Raw genomic sequence first — 27,841 nt, 5'->3', positions numbered from 1 at the left:
TACTGAAGTGAAACATATAGTGCAGGATCAATGATATCAGAAGGATCATCGCCATTGTTTCTCTCTCCACAGAAGCTGCTTCATATGCTGAGTATTTGCAGCATTTATGTTGATACTTGAGACATTTAACTGGGACAGATCCATTCTCAGTCTACAGAAATTGGTCCCTTCCAACTAAATTATTTTATTGCTCGAGATTGCACCGTGTCCTGTTCTACAGCCAGCCGAAAGCTTTTCGCAAAATGAGCTGCTCAACAGAAGTTCCTCTAGGTCTGGCTTGAACTCACAATCTTGGCATTGCACACGCCTCAATCTCACCATTAATGTACCACGTGCTAATAGGTTGTGCCTTGAGAGCAAAGCAGTGCTCATCTGCATACACGTTTTAAGTTGTATCTCGTTAGAGGCACTCAGCTTTTTCGATTGAGTGGCGAGAGCTGAGGTTATTTGATTGTGTGCAGAAGTAGTTACATGAACGTGAAAAAGCCAGTGAAATAACCAATGCCCTGTAGCTTTGCATTGTGTCCGGGCTGGGGGGTGGTGGTGGGGAGGGCACGGTCCAGGTGGTCCAGGGGGTCCTAAGGGAGGGGGGGGTCTTCTGTGTCGGGGGGAAGGGTGGGCAAAAATGAAGCTGAGCGCAGAGCCCCATTAACTGTAAATCCGCCACTGGTCTTTTAACATCTTCCTGCAGTCTGTGGCTTTCTTCTTCATTATCACCACACAGCCAACTTTTGTATTGTCTGCAAACTTCTTAATTACATCCTTACATTCCGGTCTAAATCATTTATATATACCACAAAAAAGCTCATCCGCTCACCTGCTGACACCAGTCCTGTCCCTAACCCTACTCCCTCAGTACTGCACTAGAGAGTTAGCCTAGATTTTCTGACTCGAATCTCTGGAGTGGGATTTGCACCCATAACCTTCTGATTCAGAAGCAAGAGTGCTATCATTGAGACAATGCCTCTACTTATTGATCCCTTAAGGGCAATTCATTTACTTATTCACACGCATATTTGTCCAACAGCTCTCCTTGACTTTGTCACTGACATGTCCCCGGGAACACCATTCCATTGGAGTTATTCCTTTCCAAGGCTTGGGAGGACAGGTTCGGAGGACAGGCTGCATAAACGTGGCTCGCATTCACATTGAGGGGTAATCCAATTGAGGTGCTTAAAATGTGAAAAGGATTCAGTAGGAAAGAGAGAAACAAATTTCATAGGTGGGGAGTCAAGAACAAGGAGATACAAAGTTAAAATTAGAACTAGGCCATTGAGGAGGAAAACCAGGGAGCACTTTATCACACAAAGCATCATAGAAATCTAGAACTCTCCCTCCTCCAAAAGGTTGTGAAAGCTGGGTCAATTGGAACTTTCAAGATAAACAGAATATTGTTGGGCAAAGGCATTAAATGGAGGAAAAAGACAGCTTAAATGGAGCTCAGAGGCAGATCAGACATGATATGATTGAATGGTGGGGCAGGTTTGAGGGGCTGAATGTTCCAATTCCATAAAACATTCTTCATAAATAAAACTGGACAACCAAACAGTAGGTCCACGTACTAAATTACCAGATGTTGTCAGTTTGTCTCTTTATCACCAACACCCAATCTGAGCTGGGTTTTTACTAAGTGCTCTACTAGTTCAGGCAGCATTGTAGGACCATGAACTCAAACGTACCATCAGTGTTCTCGAAGACAGTTGTATGTTTGAGGAAAGTAACATCGCCCTTCTCCACCAAGCACCTGAAAGAAATTCCGGTAAGTAATGTTTCTAAAAAAAAGACAGCTTTTGTGTGGTTTTGACTCGAGATAGCTACAGTACTGTTGTGGTTATGTTAATAGACAAATAAGCCAGAGAAAAATGTTCAAATTCAAGATATTATCAGGTTGCCATGAAATCCCAGCTGGCTCACGAATGCTCTTCAGCAGTAACCTGCTGTTACTTCATCCAACCAACATGTGACTCCAGTCCTCCACCAATGTTTTATTTAGTAGCTATCCTCTGATGTGACCCAGCAAGTCACTCAGATTGAATTCAGAGCAACCAGGAATAGATCATAAACTTGGCTTACATTTCCTTATAACCCGGAGGCTCACATATCGGGTTTTACAAATTATGTGTTTTGGTTCTTAACTCACTTTTCCAGAACCGCTTCATCCAATTCAGGGTCGCAGGCAGTTGGACCCTATCCTGAAAGGCAATGGGCACTAGGCGGAGTGCACCCAGGACAGGACACCAGTCCATCATCAGGGCACACACTCACAAACAAAAACATTAAGGGACAATTTACAGTAGCCAATCCACCTAACCAGCAAATCTTTGGACAGTGGGAGGAAACCGGAGCACCCAGAGGAAGCCCACGTGGACACGGGGAGAATGTGCAAATTCCACATAGACAGACCCCCGAGGTCAGGGATCGAGGGTCCCTGGAGTTGTGAGGCAGCAGCGCTAACCACAGTGTCACTATGCTGCCCCAGTTCTCAAACTGACAGAGAAATTGATGGATTCAGATAGAAAGTTGCAATATACTGACATTTTATTTTATTCTTTTCTTCTAAACTATTTCATTTTATGCAGATAGTCGGGGCGGGGGGAGGGAAAAAACTCTAGATCACGTTGTGGCTCGATGAGTTACTCAGCAGGAAAGTTCCGTGTTCAGTCCTTGACCCTAGCTAACTGATCTTGGTCACAGAGGTAATTAGCTTCAACATTCCCCAACCAAAAACAACAACTAATGCATATATAGTGCCTTTACCATAATAAAATATGCCAAGGGGCTTCACAGGAGCAATATAAAACAAAGTATGACACCATGTTACATAAGGTGATATTAGGTCAGGTGACCAAAAGCTTGGTCAATGAAGTAGGTTTTAAGTTGTTTCTTAAAGGGAGAAAGTGAGGTAGAGAGGCAGAGAGGTGTGGAGAGGGTATTCCAGAGCTTGGGGCCAAGGCAAAAGAAAGAGTGAATACAGTCGGGGTGCACAAGAAGCCAAAATTAGAGAAGCACAGATACCTTGCAGGGTTGTGCGCCTGGAGGAGATTACAAAGTGAGGGAAGGGCGAGGCCATGGAGCGATTTCTAAACAAGGATGAAAATCTTAAAACCAAGATGTTGCTTGACTGGGAGCCAGTGTAGATGAGCAAACAAAAGGATGATAGGGACCAAAAAGGCCGAAGCCAACCAGGGACCTGGCTTGTGCAGAAATGGAGGTGCAATTGAACCCTGGGTAAGCCCACATGTATGTGTCTGTAATGCCCCCTCAATCCAATAGCCTGCCCACGTTAATGACAGTAGTTAGCTGGTCACAAGAGATTGTCGAATATCCGAGCATCTGAACTCCAGGGTGAGTCAATGAGAATTGTATTGAAAAAAAAGACACCTTCTGCTAGATCTTAGCTTTGTGTGAGAGTGTAATCTGGCCATCAGCAAGTCGGCAGCCAGTTTTACAACTGTTCCAAGTTTTGACTTACAACAGGAAACAAAATCAGGAAAGATGTGATAGAGACTTCCAAATCACTGTGACCCATTTTACACCTTTACACAAAGGCAAACCATACAATATCACATGGATAGAAAAAAGATGTTTGTCACCCAGGGAAATCAAACTCAATTCCCAATCCGTAATCAGCAGAACAAACACCACTAGATGAAAGGATTGGCTGCAGCAGCTCCAAGAAATTACAGGAAACTCTGATTCCAGCACAGTTTTGCTTCGTGGCTGTGTACATTTTGAAGAAATATAGTTGAAGGCTGTTAATAACAGTGAATGGAAGTATCCAATTCAGGTGTCCAGTGCCTGCATCATCATTTCAAAAAAGTATGGATTAGATACAGAGCAAAGCTCACTCTGAACAGACCCATAAGATTCTCCGAGGTCTGCAACAGTACAACTTAGTTATAGAATAAAGCTCCTTTTACATTCTCCTGTCAAACACTCCCAGAATGGGTACAGCACGGGTTAGCTACAGAATAACATTCCTACACTGTACTAACTCCTGAACTACAGCCACAAGAATCACGTCCTTTTGCACCAGTGTGACACTTCTCCATGACAAATTTCCTGCAGTCACTCTGAGTGACATTGTCAATTACATTCCGAATTAGGGGCAGTTTTGTGCTGTGAACGACAGACATGTATGAACGGAGTTGGATTTGCCACAAACAAAATCAGCAATTAAGCATCCAGCACCCGTCGAAACAAAATTGCTTTCATCGCAACTGGGCTGGAACCCAGCTTCATTCCAACACTAAGAAACAACCTGTGTACCTGAAGGCACCGCTGTAGGCAAAGTATCGCTCATTGTTGCCGAAAGCACACTTGTCCTTTCCGGGTGGGGTTGAATGTTCTTGACCAACACACAGAGAGCATAGTTTGGAGTCAGGATCTGCCCCCGGTACACAGCTTTCACTGAAATAGGTTGCTTCATTCAAAAAAAAAAATAGAAATTGTTCTTAATTTAATTTTCAGCAGTAGAAACTGGAATTCAGCACATTCATTATTCACGGCAGGGCTGGGAACAGATGGGTCTACAAATTGGAATGGCAACAGGTGTGCGCACTGATGGAAAAGATACATGTGCGTGTACCAATGGAAAAAGAAGAAGTGGAATATGAAAATGTTTCTATATGGATAAGTGTAGGAACAGGTGTGGGCACTGATTAGATTAGGAAAAGGTGTGTGTGCTGATTAGAATGGGAACAGGTCTATGTGCTGATTGTAATAGGAACAGGTGCATGTGCTGATTGGAATGGGAACAGGTGTGTGCACTGATTGTAATGGGAACAGGTGAGTGTACTGATTGGAATGGGAACAGGTGTGTGTGCTGATTGGAATGGGAACAGGAATGTGAACTCATTGGAATGCGAAGAGGTGTGAGTGCTGATTGGAATGGGAACAGGTGTGTGTACTGATTGCAATGTGAACAGGTGCATCTACTGGTTGGAATGGGAAGAGGTGTGTGTACTGATTGGAACAGGAACATGTGTGTCTACTGATTGGAATGGGAACAGGCGCAAGCATTGATTGGATTGGGAACAGTTGTGTGTACTGATTGGAATGGGAAGACGTGTGTGCACTGATTGGAATAGGAACAGGTGTGTTTACTGATTGGAATGGGAACAGGTGTGTGTACTGATTGCAATGTTAACAGTTGCATGCACTGATTGGAATAGGAACAGGTGTGTTTACTGATTGGAATGGGAACAGGTGTGTGTACTGATTGGAATGGGAACAGGTGTGTGTACTGATTGGAATGGGAACAGGTGTGTCTACTCATTAGAATGGTAACAGGTGTGTGCACTGAATAGAACAGGAACAGGTGTGTTTACGAATTGGAATGGGATCATGTGTGTGCACTGATTGGAATAGGAACAGGTGTGTTTAATGTTTGGAATGGTAACAGGTGTGTGTACTGATTGGAATGGGAACAGGTGTGTAAACTCATTGGAATGCGAAGAGGTGTTTGGGCTGATTGAAATGGGAACAGGTGTGTGTGCTGATTGGAATGGGAACAGGTGTGTGTAGTGATTGGACTGGGAAGAGGTGTGTGTGCTGATTGGAATGGGAACAGGTGTGTGTAGTGATTGGACTGGGAAGAGGTGTGTGTGCTGATTGGAATAGGAACAGGTGGGTGTACTGATTGGAATGCGAACAGGTGTGTCTACTGATTGGAATGGGAAGAGGTGTGTGAACTCATTGGAATGCGAAGAGGTGTGTATACTGATTGCAATGTGAACAGGCGCATCTACTGATTGGAATAGGAACAGGTGTGTTTACTGATTGGAATGGGAACAGGTGTGTGTACGGAATGCAATGTTAACAGTTGCATGCACTGATTCGAATAGGAACAGGTGTGTTTACTGATTGGAATGGGAACAGGTGTGTGTACTGATTGAAATGGGAACAGGTGTGTCTACTGATTGGAATGGGAAGAGGTGTGTGTGCTGATTGGAATGGGAACAGGTGTGTGTAGTGATTGGACTGGGAAGAGGTGTGTGCGCTGATTGGAATGGGAACAGGTGTGTGTACTGATTGGAATGGGAACAGGTGGGTGTACTGATTGGAATGCGAACAGGTGTGTCTACTGATTGGAATGGGAACAGGTGTGTGAACTCATTGGAATGCGAAGAAGTGTGTGCACTGATTGGAATGGGAACAGGTGCATGTACTGATTAGAATGTGAACAGGTGTGTGTACTGATTGCAATGTGAACAGGCGCATCCACTGATTGGAATAGGAACAGGTGTGTTTACTGATTGGAATGGGATCATGTGTGTGCACTGATTGGAATAAGAACAGTTGTGTTTATTGTTTGGAATGGTAACAGGTGAGTGTACTGATTGGAATGGGAACAGGTGTGTGTGCTGATTGGAATGGGAACAGGTGTGTGTGCTGATTGGAATGGGAAGAGGTGTGTGTGCTGATTGGAATGGGAACAAGCGCATCCACTAATTGGAAGAGGAACAGGTGTGTTTACGAATTGGAATGGGATCATGTGTGTGCATTGATTGGAATAGGAACAGGTGTGTTTACTGTTTGGAATGGTAACAGGTGTGTGTACTGATTGGAATGGGAACAGGTGTGTGTGCTGATTGGAATGCGAACAGGTGTGTGTAGTGATTGGACTGGGAAGAGGTGTGTGTGCTGATTGCAATGTGAACAGGTGCATCCACTGATTGGAATAGGAACAGGTGTGTTTACTGATTGGAATGGGAACAGGTGTGTGTACTGAATGCAATGTTAACAGTTGCATGCACTGATTCGAATAGGAACAGGTGTGTTTACTGATTGGAATGGGAACAGGTGTGTCTACTGATTGGAATGGGAACAGGTGTGTCTACTGATTGGAATGGGAAGAGGTGTGTGCACTGAATAGAACAGGAACAGGTGTGTTTACGAATTGGAATGGGATCATGTGTGTGTACTGATTGGAATGGGAACAGATGTGTGTAGAGATTGGAATGGTAACAGGCGTTTGTGCTGAATAGAACAGGAACAGGTGTGTTTACGAATTGGAATGGGATCATGTGTGTGCTCTGACTGTAATAGGAACAGGTGTGTTTGCGAATTGGAATGGGATCATGTGTGTGTACTGATTGGAATGGGAACAGGTGTGTGCGCTGATTGGAATAGGAACAGGTGTGTGTAGTGATTGGACTGGGAAGAGGTGTGTGTGCTGATTGGAATGGGAGCAGGTGTGTGTAGTGATTGGACTGGGAAGAGGTGTGTGTGCTGATTGGAATGGGAACAGGTGTGTGTAGTGATTGTACCGGGAAGAGGTGTGTGTGCTGATTGGAATGGGAACAGGTGTGTATACTAATTAGGAAGGGAAAAGGTGTGTGGGCTGATTGAAATAGGAACAGGTGTTTGCACTGATTGGAATGGGAACAGGTGCATGTACTGATTAGAATATGAACAGGTGTGTGTACGGATTGCAATGTGAACAGGCACATCCACTGATTGGAATAGGAACAGGTGTGTTTACTGTTTGGAATAGGAACAGGTGTGTTTACTGATTGGAATGGGAACATGTGTGTGTACTGATTGGAATGGGAACAGGTGTGTCTACTGATTGGAATGGGAAGAGGTGTGTGCACTGAATAGAACAGGAACAGGTGTGTTTACGAATTGGAATGGGATCATGTGTGTGTACTGATTGGAATGTGAACAGGTGTGTGCACTGATTGGAATAGGAACAGGTGTGTTTACTGTTTGGAATGGTAACAGGTGTGTGTACTGATGGGAATGGGAACAGGTGTGTCTACTGATTGGAATGGGAACAGGTGTGTGAACTCATTGGAATGCGAAGAAGTGTGTGCACTGATTGGAATGGGAACAGGTGCATGTACTGATTAGAATGTGAACAGGTGTGTGTACTGATTGCAATGTGAACAGGTGCATCCACTGATTGGAATAGGAACAGGTGTGTTTACTGATTGGAATGGGATCATGTGTGTGCACTGATTGGAATAAGAACAGTTGTGTTTATTGTTTGGAATGGTAACAGGTGAGTGTACTGATTGGAATGGGAACAGGTGTGTGTGCTGATTGGAATGGGAACAGGTGTGTGTAGTGATTGGACTGGGAAGAGGTGTGTGTGCTGATTGGAATGGGAACAAGCGCATCCACTAATTGGAAGAGGAACAGGTGTGTTTACGAATTGGAATGGGATCATGTGTGTGCATTGATTGGAATAGGAACAGGTGTGTTTACTGTTTGGAATGGTAACAGGTGTGTGTACTGATTGGAATGGGAACAGGTGTGTGTGCTGATTGGAATGCGAACAGGTGTGTGTAGTGATTGGACTGGGAAGAGGTGTGTGTGCTGATTGGAATGGGAACAGGTGGGTGTACTGATTGTAATGTGAACAGGTGTGTCTACTGATTGGAATGGGAAAAGGTGTGTGGGCTGATTGAAATGGGAACAGGTGTGTGCACTGAATAGAACAGGAACAGGTGTGTTTACGAATTGGAATGGGATCATGTGTGTGTACTGATTGGAATGGGAACAGATATGTGTAGAGATTGGAATGGTAACAGGCGTTTGTGCTGAATAGAACAGGAACAGGTGTGTTTACGAATTGGAATGGGATCATGTGTGTGTACTGATTGGAATGGGAACAGGTGTGTGCGCTGATTGGAATAGGAACAGGTGTGTGTAGTGATTGGACTGGGAAGAGGTGTGTGTGCTGATTGGAATGGGAACAGGTGTGTGTAGTGATTGTACCGGGAAGAGGTGTGTGTGTTGATTGGAATGGGAACAGGTGTGTATACTAATTGGGATGGGAAAAGGTGTGTGGGCTGATTGAAATAGGAACAGGTGTTTGCACTGATTGGAATGGGAACAGGTGTTTGCACTGATTGGAATGGGAACAGGTGCATGTACTGATTAGAATATGAACAGGTGTGTGTACGGATTGCAATGTGAACAGGTGCATCCACTGATTGGAATAGGAACAGGTGTGTTTACTGTTTGGAATAGGAACAGGTGTGTTTACAGATTGGAATAGGAACAGGTGTGTGTACGAATTGGAATGGAAACAGGTGTGTGCGTGCTCATTCGAATGGGAACAGGTATGTGTGCTGATTGGAATGGGAACAGGTGTGTGTAGTGATTGGAATGGGAACAGGTGTGTGTAGTGATTGGAATGGGAACAGGTGTGTGTACTGATTGCAAAGTGAACAGGTGCATGCACTAATCGGAGTAGGAACAGGTATGTTTACTGATTGGAATGGGAACAGGCGCATTCACTGATTGGAATGGCAACAGGTGTATGTACTGATTGGAATGGGAACAGGTGTGTTTACTGATTGGAATTGGAACAGGTGTGTCTACTGATTAGAATGGTAACAGGTGTGTGCACTGAATGGAACAGGCACAGGTGTGTTTACGAATTGGAATGGGATCATGTGTGTGCACTGATTGGAATAAGAACAGGTGTGTTTACTGTTTGGAATGGTAACAGGTGTGTGTACTGATTGGAATGGGAACAGGTGTGTGCGCTGATTGGAATGGGAACAGGTGTTTGTAGTGATTGGACTGGGAAGAGGTGTGTGTGCTGATTGGAATGGGAACAGGTGGGTGTACTGATTGGATTGCGAACAGGTGGGTCTACTGATTGGAATGGGAACAGGTGTGTGCGCTGATTGGAATGGGAAAAGGTTATGTGTACTGATTCAAATGGGAACAGGTGTTTTTACTGATTGGAATTGGAACAGGTGTGTCTACTGATTAGAATGGTAACAGGTGTGTGCACTGAATAGAACAGGCACAGGTGTGTTTACGAATTGGAATGGGATCATGTGTGTGCACTGATTGGAATAAGAACAGGTGTGTTTACTGTTTGGAATGGTAACAGGTGTGTGTACTGATTGGAATGGGAACAGGTGTGTGTGCTGATTGGAATGGGAACAGGTGGGTGTACTGATTGGATTGCGAACAGGTGTGTCTACTGATTGGAATGGAAACAGGTGTGTGAACTCATTGGAATGCGAAGAGGTGTGTGTGCTGATTGGAATGGGAACAGGTGTGTATACTAATTGGGATGGGAAAAGGTGTGTGGGCTGATTGAAATGGGAACAGGTGTGTGCACTGATTGGAATGGGAACAGGTGCATGTACTGATTAGAATATGAACAGGTGTGTGTACTGATTGGAATGGGAACAGTTGTGTGTACTGATTGCAATGTGAACAGGCGCATCCACTGATTGAAATAGGAACAGGTGTGTTTACTGATTGGAATGGTAATAGATGTGTGTACTGATTGGAATGGGTAAAGGCGCATGCACTGATTGGATTGGGAACAGTTGTGTGTACTGATTAGAATGGGAAGACGTGTGTGCACTGATTGGAATGTGAACAGGTGTGTGCACTGATTGGAATGGGAACAAGTGTGTGTACTGATTGGAATGGGAACAGGTGTGTGTACTGATTGCAATGTTACCAGTTGCATGCACTGATTCGAATGGGAACAGGTGTGTTTACTGATTGGAATGTGAACAGGTGTGTGTGCTGATTGGAATGCGAACAGGTGTGTGTAGTGATTGGACTGGGAAGAGGTGTGTGTGCTGATTGGAATGCGAACAGGTGGGTGTACTGATTGGAACACGAACAGGTGTGTCTACTGATTGGAATGGGAAAAGGTGTGTGGGCTGATTGAAATGGGAACAGGTGTGTGCACTGATTGGAATGGGAAAAGGTGTGTGCACTGATTGGAATGGGAACAGGTGTGTGCACTGATTGGAATGGAAACAGGTGCATGTACTGATTAGAATATGAACAGGTGTGTGTGCTGATTGGAATGGGAACAGGTGTGTGTACTGATTGCAATGTGAACAGGCGCATCCACTGATTGGAATAGGAACAGTTGTGTTTACTGATTGGAATGGGAACAGGTGTGTGTACTGAATGCAATGTTAACAGTTGCATGCACTGATTCGAATAGGAACAGGTGTGTTTACTGATTGGAATGGAAACAGGAATGTGTGCTGATTGGAATGGGAACAGGTGTGTCTACTGATTGGAATGGGAACAGATGTGTGTAGAGATTGGAATGGTAACAGGCGTTTGTGCTGAATAGAACAGGAACAGGTGTGTTTACGAATTGGAATGGGATCATGTGTGTGCTCTGACTGTAATAGGAACAGGTGTGTTTGCGAATTGGAATGGGATCATGTGTGTGTACTGATTGGAATGGGAACAGGTGTGTGCACTGATTGAAATAGGAACAGGTGTGTGTAGTGATTGGACTGGGAAGAGGTGTGTGTGCTGATTGGAATGGGAACAGGTGTGTGTAGTGATTGTACTGGGAAGAGGTGTGTGTGTTGATTGGAATGGGAACAGGTGTGTATACTAATTGGGATGGGAAAAGGTGTGTGGGCTGATTGAAATAGGAACAGGTGTTTGCACTGATTGGAATGGGAACAGGTGCATGTACTGATTAGAATATGAACAGGTGTGTGTACGGATTGCAATGTGAACAGGTGCATCCACTGATTGGAATAGGAACAGGTGTGTTTACTGATTGGAATGGGAACAGGTGTGTGTACTGAATGCAATGTTAACAGTTGCATGCACTGATTCGAATAGGAACAGGTGTGTTTACTGATTGGAATGGAAAGAGGTGTGTGTACTGATTGGAATGGGAACAGGTGTGTGCACTGAATAGAACAGGAACAGGTGTGTTTACGAATTGGAATGGGATCATGTGTGTGTACTGATTGGAATGTGAACAGGTGTATGCACTGATTGGAATAGGAACAGGTGTGTTTACTGTTTGGAATGGTAACAGGTGTGTGTACTGATTGGAATGGGAACAGGTGCATGTACTGATTGGATTGGGAACAGTTGTGTGTACTGATTGGAATGGGAACAGGTGTGTGTATTGATTAGAATATGAACAGGTGTGTGTACTGATTTTAATGGGAACAGGTGTGTGTACTGATTGCAATGTTACCAGTTGCATGCAGTGATTTGAATAGGAACAGGTGTGTTTACTGATTGGAATGGGAACAGGTGTGTGTACTGATTGGAATGGGAAAAGGCGCATGCACTGAATGGAATGGTAATAGATGTGTGTACTGATTGGGATGTGAACAATTGCATGCACGGATTGGAATAGGAACAGGTGTGTTTACTGATTGAAATGGGAACAGGTGTGTGTACTGATTGGAATGGTAACATGTGTGTACTGATTAGATTGGGAACAGTTGTGTGTACTGATTGGAATGGGAACAGGTGTGTGTACTGATTGCAATGTTAACAGTTGCATGCACCGATTTGAATAGGAACAGGTGTGTTTCCTGATTGGAATGGGAACAGGTGTGTCTACTGATTGGAATGGGAAGGGGTGTGTGCACTCATTGGAACAGGAACAGGTGTGTTTACAAATTGGAATGGGATCATGTGTGTGTACTGATTGCAAGGTGTGGGAACTGACTGGAATCGGAACAGGTGTGGGCACTGATGGCGACATGAACAGCTGTGTGCACTGATTGGAATAGGAACAGGTGTGTTTACTGATTAAAATGGGAACAGGTGTGTGTACTGATTGCAATGGGAAAAGGCGCATGCACTGAATGGAATGGAATAGATGTGTGTACTGATTGGGATGTGAACAATTGCATGCACGGATTGGAATAGGAACAGGTGTGTTTACTGATTGAAATGGGAACAGGTGTGTGTACTGATTGCAACGTGAACAGATGCATGCACTGGTTGGAATAGGAACAGGTGTGTGTACGAATTGGAATGGAAACAGGTATGTGCGTGCTCATTCGAATGGGAACAGGTATGTGTGCTGATTGGAATGGGAACAGGTGTGTGTAGTGATTGGAATGGGAACAGGTGTGTGTACTGATTGCAAAGTGAACAGGTGCATGCACTGATCGGAGTAGGAACAGGTATGTTTACTGATTGGAATGGGAACAGGCGCATTCACTGATTGGAATGGCAACAGGTGTATGTACTGATTGGAATGGGAACAGGTGTGTGCGCTGATTGGAATGGGAAAAGGTTATGTGTACTGTTTCAAATGGGAACAGGTGTGTTTACTGATTGGAATGGGAACAGGTGTGTGTACTGATTGGAATTGGAACAGGTGTGTCTACTGATTAGAATGGTAACAGGTGTGTGCACTGAATAGAACAGGCACAGGTGTGTTTACGAATTGGAATGGGATCATGTGTGTGCACTGATTGGAATAGGAACAGGTGTGTTTACTGTTTGGTAACAGTTGTGTGTACTGATTGGAATGGGAACAGGTGTGTGTGCTGATTGGAATGGGAACAGGTGTGTGTAGTGATGGACTGGGAAGAGGTGTGTGTGCAGATTGGAATGGGAACAGGTGGGTGTACTGATTGGATTGCGAACAGGTGTTTCTACTGATTGGAGTGTGAACTCATTGGAATGCGAAGAGGTGTGTGTGCTGATTGGAATGGGAACAGGTGTGTATACTAATTGGGATGGGAAAAGGTGTGTGCACTGATTGGAATGGGAACAGGTGCATGTACTGATTAGAATATGAACAGGTGTGTGTACTGATTGGAATGGGAACAGTTGTGTGTACTGATTGCAATGTGAACAGGCGCATCCACTGATTGAAAGAGGAACAGGTGTGTTTACTGATTGGAATGGTAATAGATGTGTGTACTGATTGGAATGGGTAAAGGCGCATGCACTGATTGGATTGGGAACAGTTGTGTGTACTGATTGGAATGGGAAGACGTGTGTGCACTGATTGGAATGTGAACAGGTGTGTGCACTGATTGGAATGTGAACAGGTGTGTGTACTGATTCGAATTGGAACAGGTGTGTTTACTGATTGGAATGGGAACAGGCGCATGCGCTGTTTGGAATGGGAACAGGTGTGTCTACTGATTGGAATGGTAAGAGGTGAGTGCACTGATTGGAACAGGAAAAGGTGTGTTTACAAATTGGAATGGGATCATGTGTGTGTACTGATTGGAATGGTAACAGATGTGTGTACTGATTGGAACGTGAACAGGTGTGTGCATTGATTGGAATATGAACAGGTGCGTGTACTGATTAGAATATGAACAGGTGTGTGTACTGATTTGAATGGGAACAGGTGCATTTACTGATTGGAATGGCAACAGTTGTGTGTATTGATTGGAATGGGAACAGGTGTGTGTACTGATTGGAATAGGAGTGGGAGTGTGTACTGATTGGAATGAGAATAGGTGTGTGTTCTGATTGCAATAGGAGCTGGTGTGTGTACAGATTGGAATAGGAACAGGTGCATGCACTGATTGGAATAGGAACAGCTGTGGGCACTGATTGGAATGGGAACAGGTGTGTGCACAGATTGGAATGGGAACAGGTGTGTTTACTGATTGGAATGGGAACAGGTGTGTGCACTGATTAGAATACGAAAAGGTGTGCGCCTTGGTTGGAATATGAACAGGTGTGTGTGCTGATTGGAATATGAACAGGTGTGTTCTGACTGAAACATGAACACGTGTATTTGTAATGATTGCAGTGGGAACAGGTGTGTGCGCTGATTGGAATTGGAACAGGTGCATGCAGCGATTGGAAGGGCAACAGGTGTGGGAACTGACTGGAATTGGGACAGGTGCGTGCACTGATGGCGACATGAACAGGTGTGTGAACTGATTGGAACGGGAACAGGTGTGTGTATTGATTGCAATATGAATCGGTGCATGCACAGATAGGAATAGGAACAGGTGCGTGTACGAATTGGAATGGAAACAGGTGTGTGTGCCCATTCGAATGGGAACAGGTATGTGTGCTGATTGCAATGTGAACAGGTGGATGCACTGATCGGAGTAGGAACAGGTATGTCTTACTGATTGGAATGGGAACAGGTGTGTGTACTGATTGGAATGGGAACAGGTGCATGCTCTGATTGAAATGGGAACAGGTGTGTGTACTGATTGCAACATGAACATGTGCATGCACTGATTGGAATAGGAACAGGTGTGTCTGCTGATTGGAATGGGAAGAGATGTGTGCACTGATTGGAACAGGAACAGGTGTGTTTACAAATTGGAATGGGAACAGGTGTGTTGCTGTTTGGAATGGTAACAGGTGTGTGTACTGATTGGAATGGGAACTGGTGTGTGCACTGATTGCAATGGGAACAGGTGTGTTGCTGTTTGGAATGGTAACAGGTGTATGCACTGATTGGAATGGGAACAGGTGTGTGCACTGATTGGAATGGTAACAGGTGTGTGCACTGATTGGAATGGTAACAGGTGTGTGTACTGATTGGAATGGGAACAGGTGTGTGCGCTGATTGGAATGGCAATAGTTGCATGTACTGATTAGAATATGAACAGGTCTGCGTACTAATTGGAATGGGAACAGGTTTGTGCACTGATTGGAATGGGAACAGGCTTGTGCACTGATTGGAATGGGAACAGGTGTGTGCGCTAATTGAAATGGGAACAGGTGTGTGCGCTGACTGGAATGGGAAAAGGTGTGTGTACTGATTGGAATGGGAAAAGGTGTGTGTACTGATTGGAATGGGAAAAGGCGTGTGTGCTGATTGGAATGGCAACAGGTGTGTGTGCTGATTGGAATGGGAACAGGAATGTGTACTGATTGCAATGGGAACAGGTGTGTATACTAATTGGAATGGGAAAAGGTGCATGCACTGATCGGAATAGGATCAGGTGTGTGTGCTGATTGGAATGGGAACAGGTGTGTGTAGTGATTGGACTGGGAACAGATGTGTGTGCTCGTTGGAATGGTAACAGGTGTGTGTACTGATTAAAATGGGAATGGGTGTGTGTGCTCATTGGAAGGGAACAGTTGCGTGCACTGATTGTAATATGAACAGGTGTGTGCGCTGATTGGAATGTGAACAGGAGTGTTTACTGACTGGAATGGGAACAGGTGCATACACTGATTGGAATAGGAACAGGTGTGTGTGCTAATTGAAATGGGAACAGGTGCGTTTGCTGATTGTATTATGAACATGTGTGTGCTGATTGAAACATGAACAGGTGTATGTGCACTGGTTGGAATGGGAACAGGTGCCTGCACTGATAGGAATAGGAACTGGTGTGTGTGCTGATTGGAATGGGAACATGTGTCTTCACTGATTGGAATGGGAACAGGTGCATGCACTGATTGGAATAGGAACAGGTGAGTGTGCTGAGTGGAATAGAAACAGGTGTGTGCACTGATTGGAATTGGTTCAGATGTGTTTACTGATTTAATTGGGAACAGGTGTGTGCACTGATTAGAATATGACCAGGTGTGTGCATGTATTGGAATATCAACAGGTGTGTGTGCTAATTGGAATGGGAACAGGTGCGTTTGCTGAATGGAATATGAACAGGTGTGTGCTGATTGAAACATGAACAGGTGTATGTGTACTGATTGGAATGGGAACATGTGCATGCACTGATTGGAATGGCAACAGGTGTGTGTACTGATTGGAATTGGAACAGGTGCGTGCACTGATTGGAATGGCAACAGGTGTGTGTACTGATTGCAACATGAACATGTGCATGCACTGATCGGAATAGGAACAGGTGTGTCTGCTGATTGGAATGGGAAGAGGTGTGTGCACTGATTGGAACAGGAACAGGTGTGTTTACAAATTGGAATGGGAACAGGCGCATACACTGATTGGAATGGTAACAGATGTATGTACTGATTGGAATGGGAACAGGTGTGTTGCTGTTTGGAATGGTAACAGGTGTGTGTACTGATTGGAATCGGAACAGGTGTGTTTGCTGATTGGAATGGTGGGAACAGGTGTGTCTACTGAATAGAATATGAACAGGTGTGTGTACTGATTGGAATAGAAACAGGTGTGTTTACTGATTGGAACTGGAACAGGTGTGTTTACAGATTGGAATGGGAACAGGTGTGTGCACTGATTAGAATATGAACAGGTGTGCGCACTGATTGAAATATGAACAGGTGTGTGTGCTAATTGGAATGGGAACAGGTATGTTTACTGATTGGAATGGGAACAGGTGCATGCCCTCATTGGAATGGAAACAGGTGTATTTACTGATTGGAATGGGAACAGGTGTGTGCACTGATTGGAATGCGAAGAGGTTTGTGCACTGATTGGAATGCGAAGAGGTTTGTGCACTGTTTGGAATGGGAGTAGGTGTGTGTACTCATTGGAATGGAAACAGGTGCATGCACTGATTGGAATAGGAACAGGTGTGTCTGTTGATTGGAATGGGAACAGGTTTGTCTACTGAATAGAATTTGAACAGGTGTGTGTACTGATTGGAATTGGAACAGGTGTGTGTACTGATTGGAATTGGAACAGGTGTGTTTACTGATTGGAATTGGAACAGGTGTGTTTACTGATTGGAATTGGAACAGGTGTGTTTACTGATTGGGATGGGAACAGGTGTGTGTACTGATTGGAATAGGAACAGGTGTGTTTACTGATTGGAATTGGAACAGGTGTGTTTACTGATTGGAATAGGAACAGGTGTGTTTACTGATTGGAATGGGAACAGGTGTGTGCCATGATTGGAATAGGAACAGGTGTGTGTACTGTTTGGAATGGGAACGTGTGCAACCTCTGTGTGTTTACTGATTGGAATGAGCACAGGTGTGTTTACTGATTGGAATGGGAACAGGTGCGAGCACTGATTGGAATAGGAACAGGTGTGTGTGCTGATTGGAATGGGAACGTGTGCAACCTCTGTGTGTTTACTGATTGGAATGAGCACAGGTGTGTTTACTGATTGGAATGGGAACAGGTGCGAGCACTGATTGGAATAGGAACAGGTGTGTGTGCTGATTGGAATGGGAACAGGTATGTTTACTGTTTGGAATGGAAACAGGTGTGTTTACTGATTGTAATTGGAACAGCTGCATGCACTGTTTGGAATAGGAACAGGTGTGCGCGCTGATTGGAATGGGAACAGGTGTGTGCACTGGTTGTGATGGGAACAGGTGTGTTTACTGATTTCAATGGGAACAGGTGTCTGTACTGATTAGAATGTGAACAGGTGTGTGTACTGATTGGAATATGAACAGGTGTGCGTGCTGATTGGAATAGGAACAGGTGTGTTTCCTGATTGGAATGGGAAGAGGTGTGCGCACTGATTGGAACGTGAACAGGAGTGTTTACTGATTGGAATGGGAACAGGTGCATACACTGATTGGAATAGGAACAGGTGTGTGTGCTAATTGGAATGGGAACAGGTGCGTTTGCTGATTGGAATATGAACACGTGTGTGCTGATTGAAACATGAACAGGTGTATGTGTACTGGTTGGAATGGAAACAGGTGCCTGCACTGATAGGAATGGGAACAGGTGCATGCACTGATAGGAATAGGAACAGGTGAGTGTGCTGATTGGAATAGAAACAGTTGTGTGCACTGATTGGAATTGGTTTAGATGTGTTTACTGATTTAAATGGGAACAGGTGTGTGCACTGATTAGAATATGACCAGGTGTGTGCATGTATTGGAATATCAACAGGTGAGTGTGCTAATTGGAATGGGAACAGGTGCGTTTGCTGATTGGAATATGAACAGGTGCGTGCTGATTGAAACATGAACAGGTGTATGTGTACTGATTGGAATGGGAACATGTGCATGCACTGATTGGAATGGCAACAGGTGTGTGTACTGATTGGAATTGGAACAGGTGCGTGCACTGATTGGAATGGCAACAGGTGTATTTACTGATTGGAATAGGAACAGGTGTGTGTACTGATGGAATGTGAACAGGTGCATTCACTGAGTGGAATAGGAACATGTGTGTTTACTGATTGTAATATGAACAGGTGTATTTCCTGATTGGAATGGGAAGAGGTGTGCGCACTGATTGTAAGATGAACAGGTGTGTGCGCTGATTGGAATATGAACAGGAGTGTTTACTGATTGGAATGGGAACAGGTGCATACACTGATTGGAATAGGAACAGGTGTGTTTACAGATTGGAATGGGAAAAGGTGTATGCACTGATTGGAATATGAACAGGTGTGTGTGCTAATTGGAATGGGAACAGGTGCGTTTCCTGATTGTATTATGAACAGGTGTGTGCTGATTGAAACATGAACAGGTGTATGTGTACTGATTGGAAATCGGAACAGGTGCGTGCACTGATTGGAATGGCAACAGGTGTGTGTACTGACTGGAATTGGAACAGGTGCGTACACTGATTGGAACGGGAACAGTTGTGTGCACTGATCGGCATACAAACAGACGTGTTTACTGATTGGAATGGGAACCGGTGTGTGTACTGATTGCAATGTGAACAGGTGCATGCACTGATTGGAATAGGAACAGGTGTGTTTACTGATTGGAATAGGAACAGGTGTGTTTACAGATCGGAATGGGAACAGATGTGTGTACTGATTGCAATGTGAACAGCTGCCTGCACTGACTGGAATAGAAACAGGTGTGTTTACCGATTGGAATGGGAACAGGTGTGTGTACTGATTGGAATGGGAACGTGTGCAACCTCTGTGTGTTTACTGATTGGAATGGGAACAGGTGCGAGCACTGATTGGAATAGGAACAGGTGTGTGTGCTGATTGGAATGGGAACAGGTATGTTTACTGTTTGGAATGGAAACAGGTGTGTTTACTGATTGTAATTGGAACAGCTGCATGCACTGTTTGGAATAGGAACAGGTGTGCGCGCTGATTGGAATGGGAACAGGTGTGTGCACTGGTTGTGATGGGAACAGGTGTGTTTACTGATTTCAATGGGAACAGGTGTCTGTACTGATTAGAATGTGAACAGGTGTGTGTACTGATTGGAATATGAACAGGTGTGCGTGCTGATTGGAATAGGAACAGGTGTGTTTCCTGATTGGAATGGGAAGAGGTGTGCGCACTGATTGGAACGTGAACAGGAGTGTTTACTGATTGGAATGGGAACAGGTGCATACACTGATTGGAATAGGAACAGGTGTGTGTGCTAATTGGAATGGGAACAGGTGCATTTGCTGATTGGAATATGAACACGTGTGTGCTGATTGAAACATGAACAGGTGTATGTGTACTGGTTGGAATGGGAACAGGTGCCTGCACTGATAGGAATAGGAACTGGTGTGTGTGCTGATTGGAATGGGAACATGTATCTTCACTGATTGGAATGGGAACAGGTGAGTGTGCTGATTGGAATGGGAACATGTATCTTCACTGATTGGAATAGGAACAGGTGAGTGTGCTGATTGGAATGGGAACATGTATCTTCACTGATTGGAATAGGAACAGGTGAGTGTGCTGATTGGAATAGAAACAGGTGAGTGTGCTGATTGGAATAGAAACAGGTGAGTGTGCTGATTGGAATGGGAACATGTATCTTCACTGATTGGAATAGGAACAGGTGAGTGTGCTGATTGGAATAGAAACAGTTGTGTGCACTGATTGGAATTGGTTTAGATGTGTTTACTGATTTAAATGGGAACAGGTGTGTGCACTGATTAGAATATGACCAGGTGTGTGCATGTATTGGAATATCAACAGGTGAGTGTGCTAATTGGAATGATTGGAATGGGAAAAGGTGTATGCACTGATTGGAATATGAACAGGTGTGTGTGCTAATTGGAATGGGAACAGGTGCGTTTCCTGATTGTATTATGAACAGGTGTGTGCTGATTGAAACATGAACAGGTGTATGTGTACTGATTGGAAATCGGAACAGGTGCGTGCACTGATTGGAATGGCAACAGGTGTGTGTACTGACTGGAATTGGAACAGGTGCAAGCACTGATTGGAATGGGAACAGGTGTGGGAACTGACTGGAATCGGAACAGGTGCGTGCACTGATTGGAACGGGAACAGTTGTGTGCACTGATTGGAATAGGAACAGGTGTGCTTACTGACTGGAATGGGAACAGGTGTGTGTACTGATTGCAATGTGAACAGGCGCATGCACTGATCGGCATACGAACAGACGTGTTTACTGATTGGAATGGGAACCGGTGTGTGTACTGATTGCAATGGGGACAGGTGCATGCACTGATTGGAATAGGAACAGGTGTGTTTACTGATTGGAATGGGAACAGATGTGTTTACTGATTGGAATAGGAACAGGTGTGTTTACAGATCGGAATGGGAACAGATGTGTGTACTGATTGCAATGTGAACAGCTGCCTGCACTGACTGGAATAGAAACAGGTGTGTTTACTGATTGGAATGGGAACAGGTGTGTTTACTGATTGCAATGTTTTGAGGGTGAGTAAAAGGGATTCGTGAACAGTACAAGGGTAAGGAGAAGGGATGTGAAAGGTGGAGCAGAAAGTGATGAAGGAGCTGCGGAAGAAGGCTGACTTGCTGATGGAGCAAAATGACGTAGGCAATAGGGGATGAGGGATGTGCAAGCTGCTGAAAGGTGCGAGAAATGGGAGATGGTTATGAGGGAGAAGGAGAATGGGTCAGGTCAAAATTGTAAGGAAAGAGGGAATTAGCTTGCATTGTAAGAGCGAGAAGGCCACAGCTCTATTTGTTTCAAAGGTCCCATGGTCAGTCTTACTCACGTCTACCCAGAATCTTGTAAGGAAATATCTTTTAATTTCTGTTGGCCTGTTGTAGGACATGTGTCTTTTTGTTTCTGTTGGATTGTGGAATTAGGACTGCAAGTGACTGCGGTTTGGGAGGCATTTCCGCTAGAGCAGGGTGAGAGGTATATACAAAGTTGTAGTCCTGAAACAGTGTGTGCCATGAAAGACAGGATGGTGCCAGAAAGTAGTCCTGGACCAAAGGAGCTTAAAACAACATTTTATTTAGCTCCTGGCCAGGTGACCAGATTTTGTGTCAGGGAATAGCAGAAGAATAGCTCCTAGCCTGAAAAGAACAAGACCTAAAGCCTCTCTCTCCTGTGCATGGAAGATTCCAGTAATTCCACAATAATAGCTGGCTGGCTTTTTTTCCTCATAGCTCTATAACCTACTCTCTCTGAAAACTCCTGTCAGAGGCATTGAAAGGCAAGTGCTCAACCAGTGAACTAAATACTGAAAGTGCTGGAAGACCACCTCGTGTCATCAACAAGAACTGAAAAGAATTTGGGAGACATTCATCAAAGTCAACCAATCAAATCCTGTACTCCGGAATTGGTGCTATTGAACTGTTTTATCCTACCCTTAAAATCTATGTTTTTTTGCGTGTCTTATGTGTCTTGAATGTGTGTGAATCGGGATTCAAGAAGGTGTAGGGTTTTGGTTATGGAGTTAGAAATTATTCAATCAATTATTCAGTTCATATTTCTTTCTTTTGCCACTGGTTAATGACAATAAACAGTTATTTACTTATTAAGTTTACAAACCTGGTGCTTGTATTCTGTTAACCTAAATTAAACAGTTAGGTAGAATTGGGGCAATCTGATGGTTTGATCAAACTTTTCACATTTGTTGCGGCTCGGGGAGCAGTGGGGCTTGAGATTACAGTGCACTGTCCCCAGTGAGTCATGACAATCCCAAATAACCTTCCAACTTCAAGTTAAATATTTCCCTGGGTGATGAAATGTAGCAGAGTTCCTCAAGAGTGAGCTGGCATTGGTTTTGGAATGCGGTGTGTTGATGAGGCTGACCCAATGTGGCAGCGGGTGAAACATTGCGTGGCTAAGAGACCGAGTTCCTGACAAGGAGTCCCGCCAAGTACAGCAATCAACAGTGAAAAGAAGGCTAATGGAATTGAAGCCATTCCAGAGGGCAGTTAAGAGCCAACATTGCTGTAGATCTGGAGTCATGTGTAGGCCAGGCCAGGTGAGGACAGCAGACATTAGTGAACCAGGTGGGTTTTTACAACAATCAACATGGTTTCATGGTCATCATCAGACTGTTAATTCCAGATTTTCACTGAATTCAAATTTCACCACTACTGTGGTGGGATTCGAACCTGCTCTGCTTCACCATCTGGTGGGTCAGTAGCCCCTTCATCAGCTATATCGGTCACAACACTGCTAAAGGGGTAATCATAGGAAATAAGTTCTGACTGACCACTGCCCTGACTGAACAAAGGATATAAACATCATGCAAAGGAAATGTGGTACAGTTACCTACACCTCCAATCAAACAGAGTGACATCCACTTACAATTGTAAAGGCTGCAGTTTTTGATTTTCTCCTGTGCAATCAGAAGCCCCATTGGAATATTCCAACCTGTTCTTTTAAGAGCTGTGTGGCACGACTTCTTGCCTTTCAGGGTGTCCCAGGACAACGTCTGATCCTTCACAACAGCCACTATATACACAACTGGAACAAAGCACAACAGCAATCAGCAATGTTTGTGTGATCTTCAAGGTAAATTGCGAAATAGAACAGATCAGGATGCAAAGAGTTAAATTATAACAGGTTATATTGACAATGTTTGTCATCCTTTTATGATTGAAGATTGAGGGATAATCTAATTCTGGTGTTTAAGATGAATTATTAATCAGGCAGATAGAGAGAAATGATTGCCTATGGTATGGGAGTTTAGAACAAGGGAACATAATTTTAAATTTAGAGCTTTGTCTTTTGGTGTGATGCCAGGAAGCACCTCGTCACACAAAGAGTGCTGGAAATCTGGAACTCTCTCTCTCCCAGAAAGCTGTTTAGTCTCAAGGTCTATTGAAAATTTCAAAACTTGAGCTTATAGATTTTTGTTAGGTGGAAGATCTTCAGTGTTACAGAAGGGAATGGCCTCTCCTGTTCCCATGTTCCTAGAACAATTTGTCTATTTTTGGTACTCCCACGTCAGATACAGAATGGGCCATTTTGCTTTCTACTTGCTTCTCAGTGACTGTGGAAAACAACAGCTGCATTAATTGTCCATCCCTGATTGTCCTGAGATGGTGGTAGTGAGCTGCCTTTCCTGAGCGATTAGTTTTTAACAGTCAGGACTCAATCACATCAAAGGATGTGACTTAATGAGTCTGTGTGGGACTCAAGATGCCTATTGTAGGATAATGTACAATACACTGGGGAAAATAACTTCCGATACAGAAGCCAGTATTAAGATCTTTTGTATTATGATAATGTACTCTATGTAATAGAGGTTTACACACAGTTCAGATTAGGTTGTTAGGATTATGCTGAGGAATGCTCAGTAAGCAGATAGCGTTGGTTTAATGGAATTTAAAACACATCAAAGCTTTTTATATGGAATTATAGCTGGATGGGAGATAAGGGGTAGGTCTTGACTGTACAATAGTGTAACAAAAGGTGGTAGAAACTTAGCAGCACATTTTACATCTCTCCCTCGTTTTTCACTTGTATAGACTTCAATCGAGAAAATACTCTGGAGAAATATAAACGGGCTGCTGATTTGCTTTTCACACATTTTATACCAGCACACAAAGTCAGGGTCTACTCGAACATGTCCAGGATTTAATTGTTACCATTCTGGTATGCTTTGATCTTTCAAACCCCCATAATTGTGTTATCTTCCAGGGATATGAAATGATCCACATTCAGTGAGAATAGAGTATGGGCAATGTCATTACCATCTACTGGTTTTGCAGCATACAGTGCATAAAGATCACATGACAATAACCTCAGAATTGATAGATTCAGACCAAGTTATCTGAGATTGTCCACTCAGGTGTATAAATAATCTCACTTCCAGTAAATTATTTTGATATTTCAAGCGGAGAATATGCCCAGATTCGTTAGCAGCCCTCAGAACCCTGATTCCTACTTGTAAGTATAGATGCATAGCTTGTTTGCATTTACTGTCATCTTTAATTAACCAACAAGCTGATTTTTCTGAATATATACAATTTCTGGTAATCTACTCAATTGATAAGACATGTAGGCCAGACTACCTAGGGATGGTAGATTAATGGTAGGTAGATGGTAGATGATAGATAATTAGGGATTTTACCTCTCCTAACAATAATATCCTTTTATTCCACCAATTTTATTAGTAACATAAACACATTGCTTGGCATCTCCCAGCTAGGTGCAAGATTTTACCCATTCTTTTGAATGGTTTATTCAACAAATCCACTTTACCTTCTCCTTCTTATGTTTATCTAGTTAACATCTCAAGCTACTATACATCAACCACCCAGACTAGCTGGCTTTAATCCAATTAAGACACACACAGACATACACATAGACACAGACCCCACTACAATTCCAATTTAACAATAATTTCCAATAACATTATAGGCATTAATATCTCTTCATGACAAGGGGCAGAATTTTCCAGTCGGCATGCGGGGGCAGGCCCTGACGCGCGATGACACTGGGCGTCCGTCCCAGTGAGAAGATACAGCCCATTTCCAGTGAGGAGATGCAGCCCAGTCCCAGTGAGGAGATACAGCCCAGTCCCAGTGAAGTGATACAGCCCAGTCCCAGTGAGGAGATACAGCCCAGTCCCAGTGAAGAGATACAGCCCAGTCCCAGTGAGGAGATACAGCCCGGTCCCAGTGAGGAGACACAGCCCAGTCCCAGTGAGGAGATACAGCCCAGTCCCAGTGAGGATATATAGCCCAGTCCCAGTGAGGCGATACAGTCCAGTCCCAGTGGGGAGATACAGCCCAGTCCCAGTGGGGAGACACAGCATGGTCCCAGTTAGGAGATACAGCCCAGTCCCAGTGAGGTGATACAGCCCAGTCCCAGTGAGGAGATACAGCCCAGTCCCAGTGAGGAGATACAGCCCAGTCCCAGTGAGGAGATACAGCCCAGTCCCAGTGTGGAGATACAGCCCAGTCCCAGTGTGGAGATACAGCCCAGTCCCAGTGAGGAGATACAGCCCAGCTCCATTAAGGAGTTCAACTAAAGTGACTGCATCAAGTTTACACACTTCATTGCAATTCCTGTAAATATTTATTCCAAAAATTTAACTTCTGAAACTCACATGGCTCTATGTGTGCTGCTGGGTCCCTGCAGGGTTCAAGATTCTCTGTAGACAAAAAATACCAGAATGTAAAGAGCATTAACACTTTCTCAGTCATTTGGTTCATTTGGGCCCAACTGTGCAGTTGGGACTGCAGATGTTACAGCCTGAAATTACCTCTTAGTGAGAGTGACTGCACTTGACATCAAGGCAGCATTTGACCGAGTGTGGCATCAGGGAGTCCTAGCAAAACTGGAATCAATGGGAGTCAGGGGGAAAACTCTCTGCTGATTGGAGTCATACCTAGCACAAAGGAAGATGGTTGTGGTTGTTGGAGGTCAATCATCTCAGCTCTGGGACATCACCACAGGAGTTCCTCAGGGTAGTGTCCTCGGCCCAACCATCTTCAGTTGCTTCATCAATGACCTCCCTTCCATCATAAGGTCCGAAGTGGGGACATTTCCTGATCTTTGTACAACATTCAGCACCATTCGCGATTCCTCAGATACTGAAGCAGTCCATGTCCAAACATTCACTCCCTCCATCATCGATGCACAGTAGCAGCAGTGTGTACCATCTACAAGATGCACTGCAGGAACTCACCTAGCCTCCTTAGACAGTATCTTTCAAACCCATGGCCACTACCATCTAGAAGGGCAAGGACAGCAGATAGATGGGAACACCACCACCCCCCAAGTCACTCACCATCCTGAATTGGAAATATATTGCCGTTACTTCACTGGGTCAAAATCCTGGAACTCCCACCCTAACAGCATTGTGGGTGTACATGGACTGCAGCAGTTCAAGAAGACAGCTCACCACCACCTTCTGAAGGGCAATCAGGGATGGGCAATAAATGCTGAACTACCCAGCAAAGTCCACGTCCGTAAATGAATTAAAAAAAATTTAAGGGCAAAGGTGACCATAACAGCTACTGCCATGCTGGTGCATATGGGCGCGATTCACAGTCACATCGTTATGTGATCGTGACTTTTGTGAATAAAACCTCAGTCACAGTCACTACTCCGCGATCAAATACAAGTTGAAGTCCTGTCTGTGCACTACAGTGAGGGTTTTCTTCCCATGTTTGCCATGTGCCTGTGATGGAGCAGGGCATCCCTCCATGGCTGCTGCTCTTCTTCCAAGTAACACGTTCACTGTGCCCTCTCCTGAATAGCAGTAACAGGCACCCTTTGAGCAAATGGCACAAAAGCAGATGGCAAAGCAGATGACAGTGGTTAACTACATAACTTATCCTTTAGAACTTACATTTGCCTTCAGAGTAGCCCTAGGCAAGGCTGGATGCCACTTTATAAAGCTGGTAGAGATTCAGTGTAGATCAGACATAGAATTGGGTGATTGTGGGGGGGTCTGGGGAATGGAGGGGAACAGTCGTCTGATCAATAACTGGCCCAATATTGGGTAAGGAGTGGTGGGAAATGGAGAGTATTAATGTCCATGAACACAGGGAGAGGAAGATGAGTCTGAGAGTAGATGTGGGGACAGGCACACATGCTTACCTTTGTCATAGTACTCGGTCATGACTGGTACTAGACCACACTTTCCTGCAACAACCATTCTTGCACTGTGAAGAACAACAGCGTCAGCTTCAGCCAACTGGAAAACAAAAGACTCTGTTAGTGAACTGACCTCCTTAAAGTCACCAGCTGCTTCCTTCAACCTATTTGTTACATGTTGCTGAGATCACCAGTTGGAAATATGGCTTGACTTCTCTTTTGTGTCTCTCTAGCGTTCTTCTTCCGCTGGTTCCGACTGAGTGCTCTCGCTTGCAGGGAGACAGCTGTGGAATAACTTTTGTCACAATTCTGCAGCCAGCCACAGTAGTGGAGTGTTGACGTCCCCCAGTTTTACCGCAGTTGGGTCCTCACTGGTGAGGGAGAGGAGCAAGCCAGGAAGCTGTAGCCCTCGCCAACCACTTGGGGTCAGAGCCGGCAGGTCTGTCTGAAGATCACTGTAAAGCAGAATCTAGGAAGACAGTCACCTTGCTTCGCTCTTTCATTGAACGAACTCACCTCTTTATTTTGTTCATTCATGGGATATGGGACTCGCTGGCAAGACCAGCATTTATTGCAT

General features: G+C 44.4%; 1 protein-coding gene across 1 annotated transcript in view; it reads right to left on the bottom strand.

Annotated features, from left to right (window-relative positions):
- The window catches only part of LOC144694291 (uncharacterized), a 145,491-nt gene that overhangs the window by 9,400 nt on the left and 108,250 nt on the right, over nt 1-27,841 (bottom strand). Inside the window, exons 26-30 of the mRNA XM_078564623.1 lie at nt 27,268-27,364; nt 25,769-25,813; nt 23,017-23,175; nt 4,270-4,423; nt 1,680-1,744 (exon numbers count right to left, since the gene is read on the bottom strand). Of these exons, the coding sequence (XP_078420749.1) occupies nt 1,680-1,744; nt 4,270-4,423; nt 23,017-23,175; nt 25,769-25,813; nt 27,268-27,364 (520 nt within the window). The remainder of the gene's footprint in view (nt 1-1,679; nt 1,745-4,269; nt 4,424-23,016; nt 23,176-25,768; nt 25,814-27,267; nt 27,365-27,841) is intronic.

The sequence above is a fragment of the Cetorhinus maximus genome, chromosome 19, assembly GCF_964194155.1.
Source record: "Cetorhinus maximus chromosome 19, sCetMax3.hap1.1, whole genome shotgun sequence".
In the NCBI taxonomy this organism is placed as follows: Eukaryota; Metazoa; Chordata; class Chondrichthyes; order Lamniformes; family Cetorhinidae; genus Cetorhinus; species Cetorhinus maximus.
The sequence above is the reverse complement of the archived record's forward strand: the minus strand, read 5'-3'. Positions and strand labels throughout refer to the sequence as shown.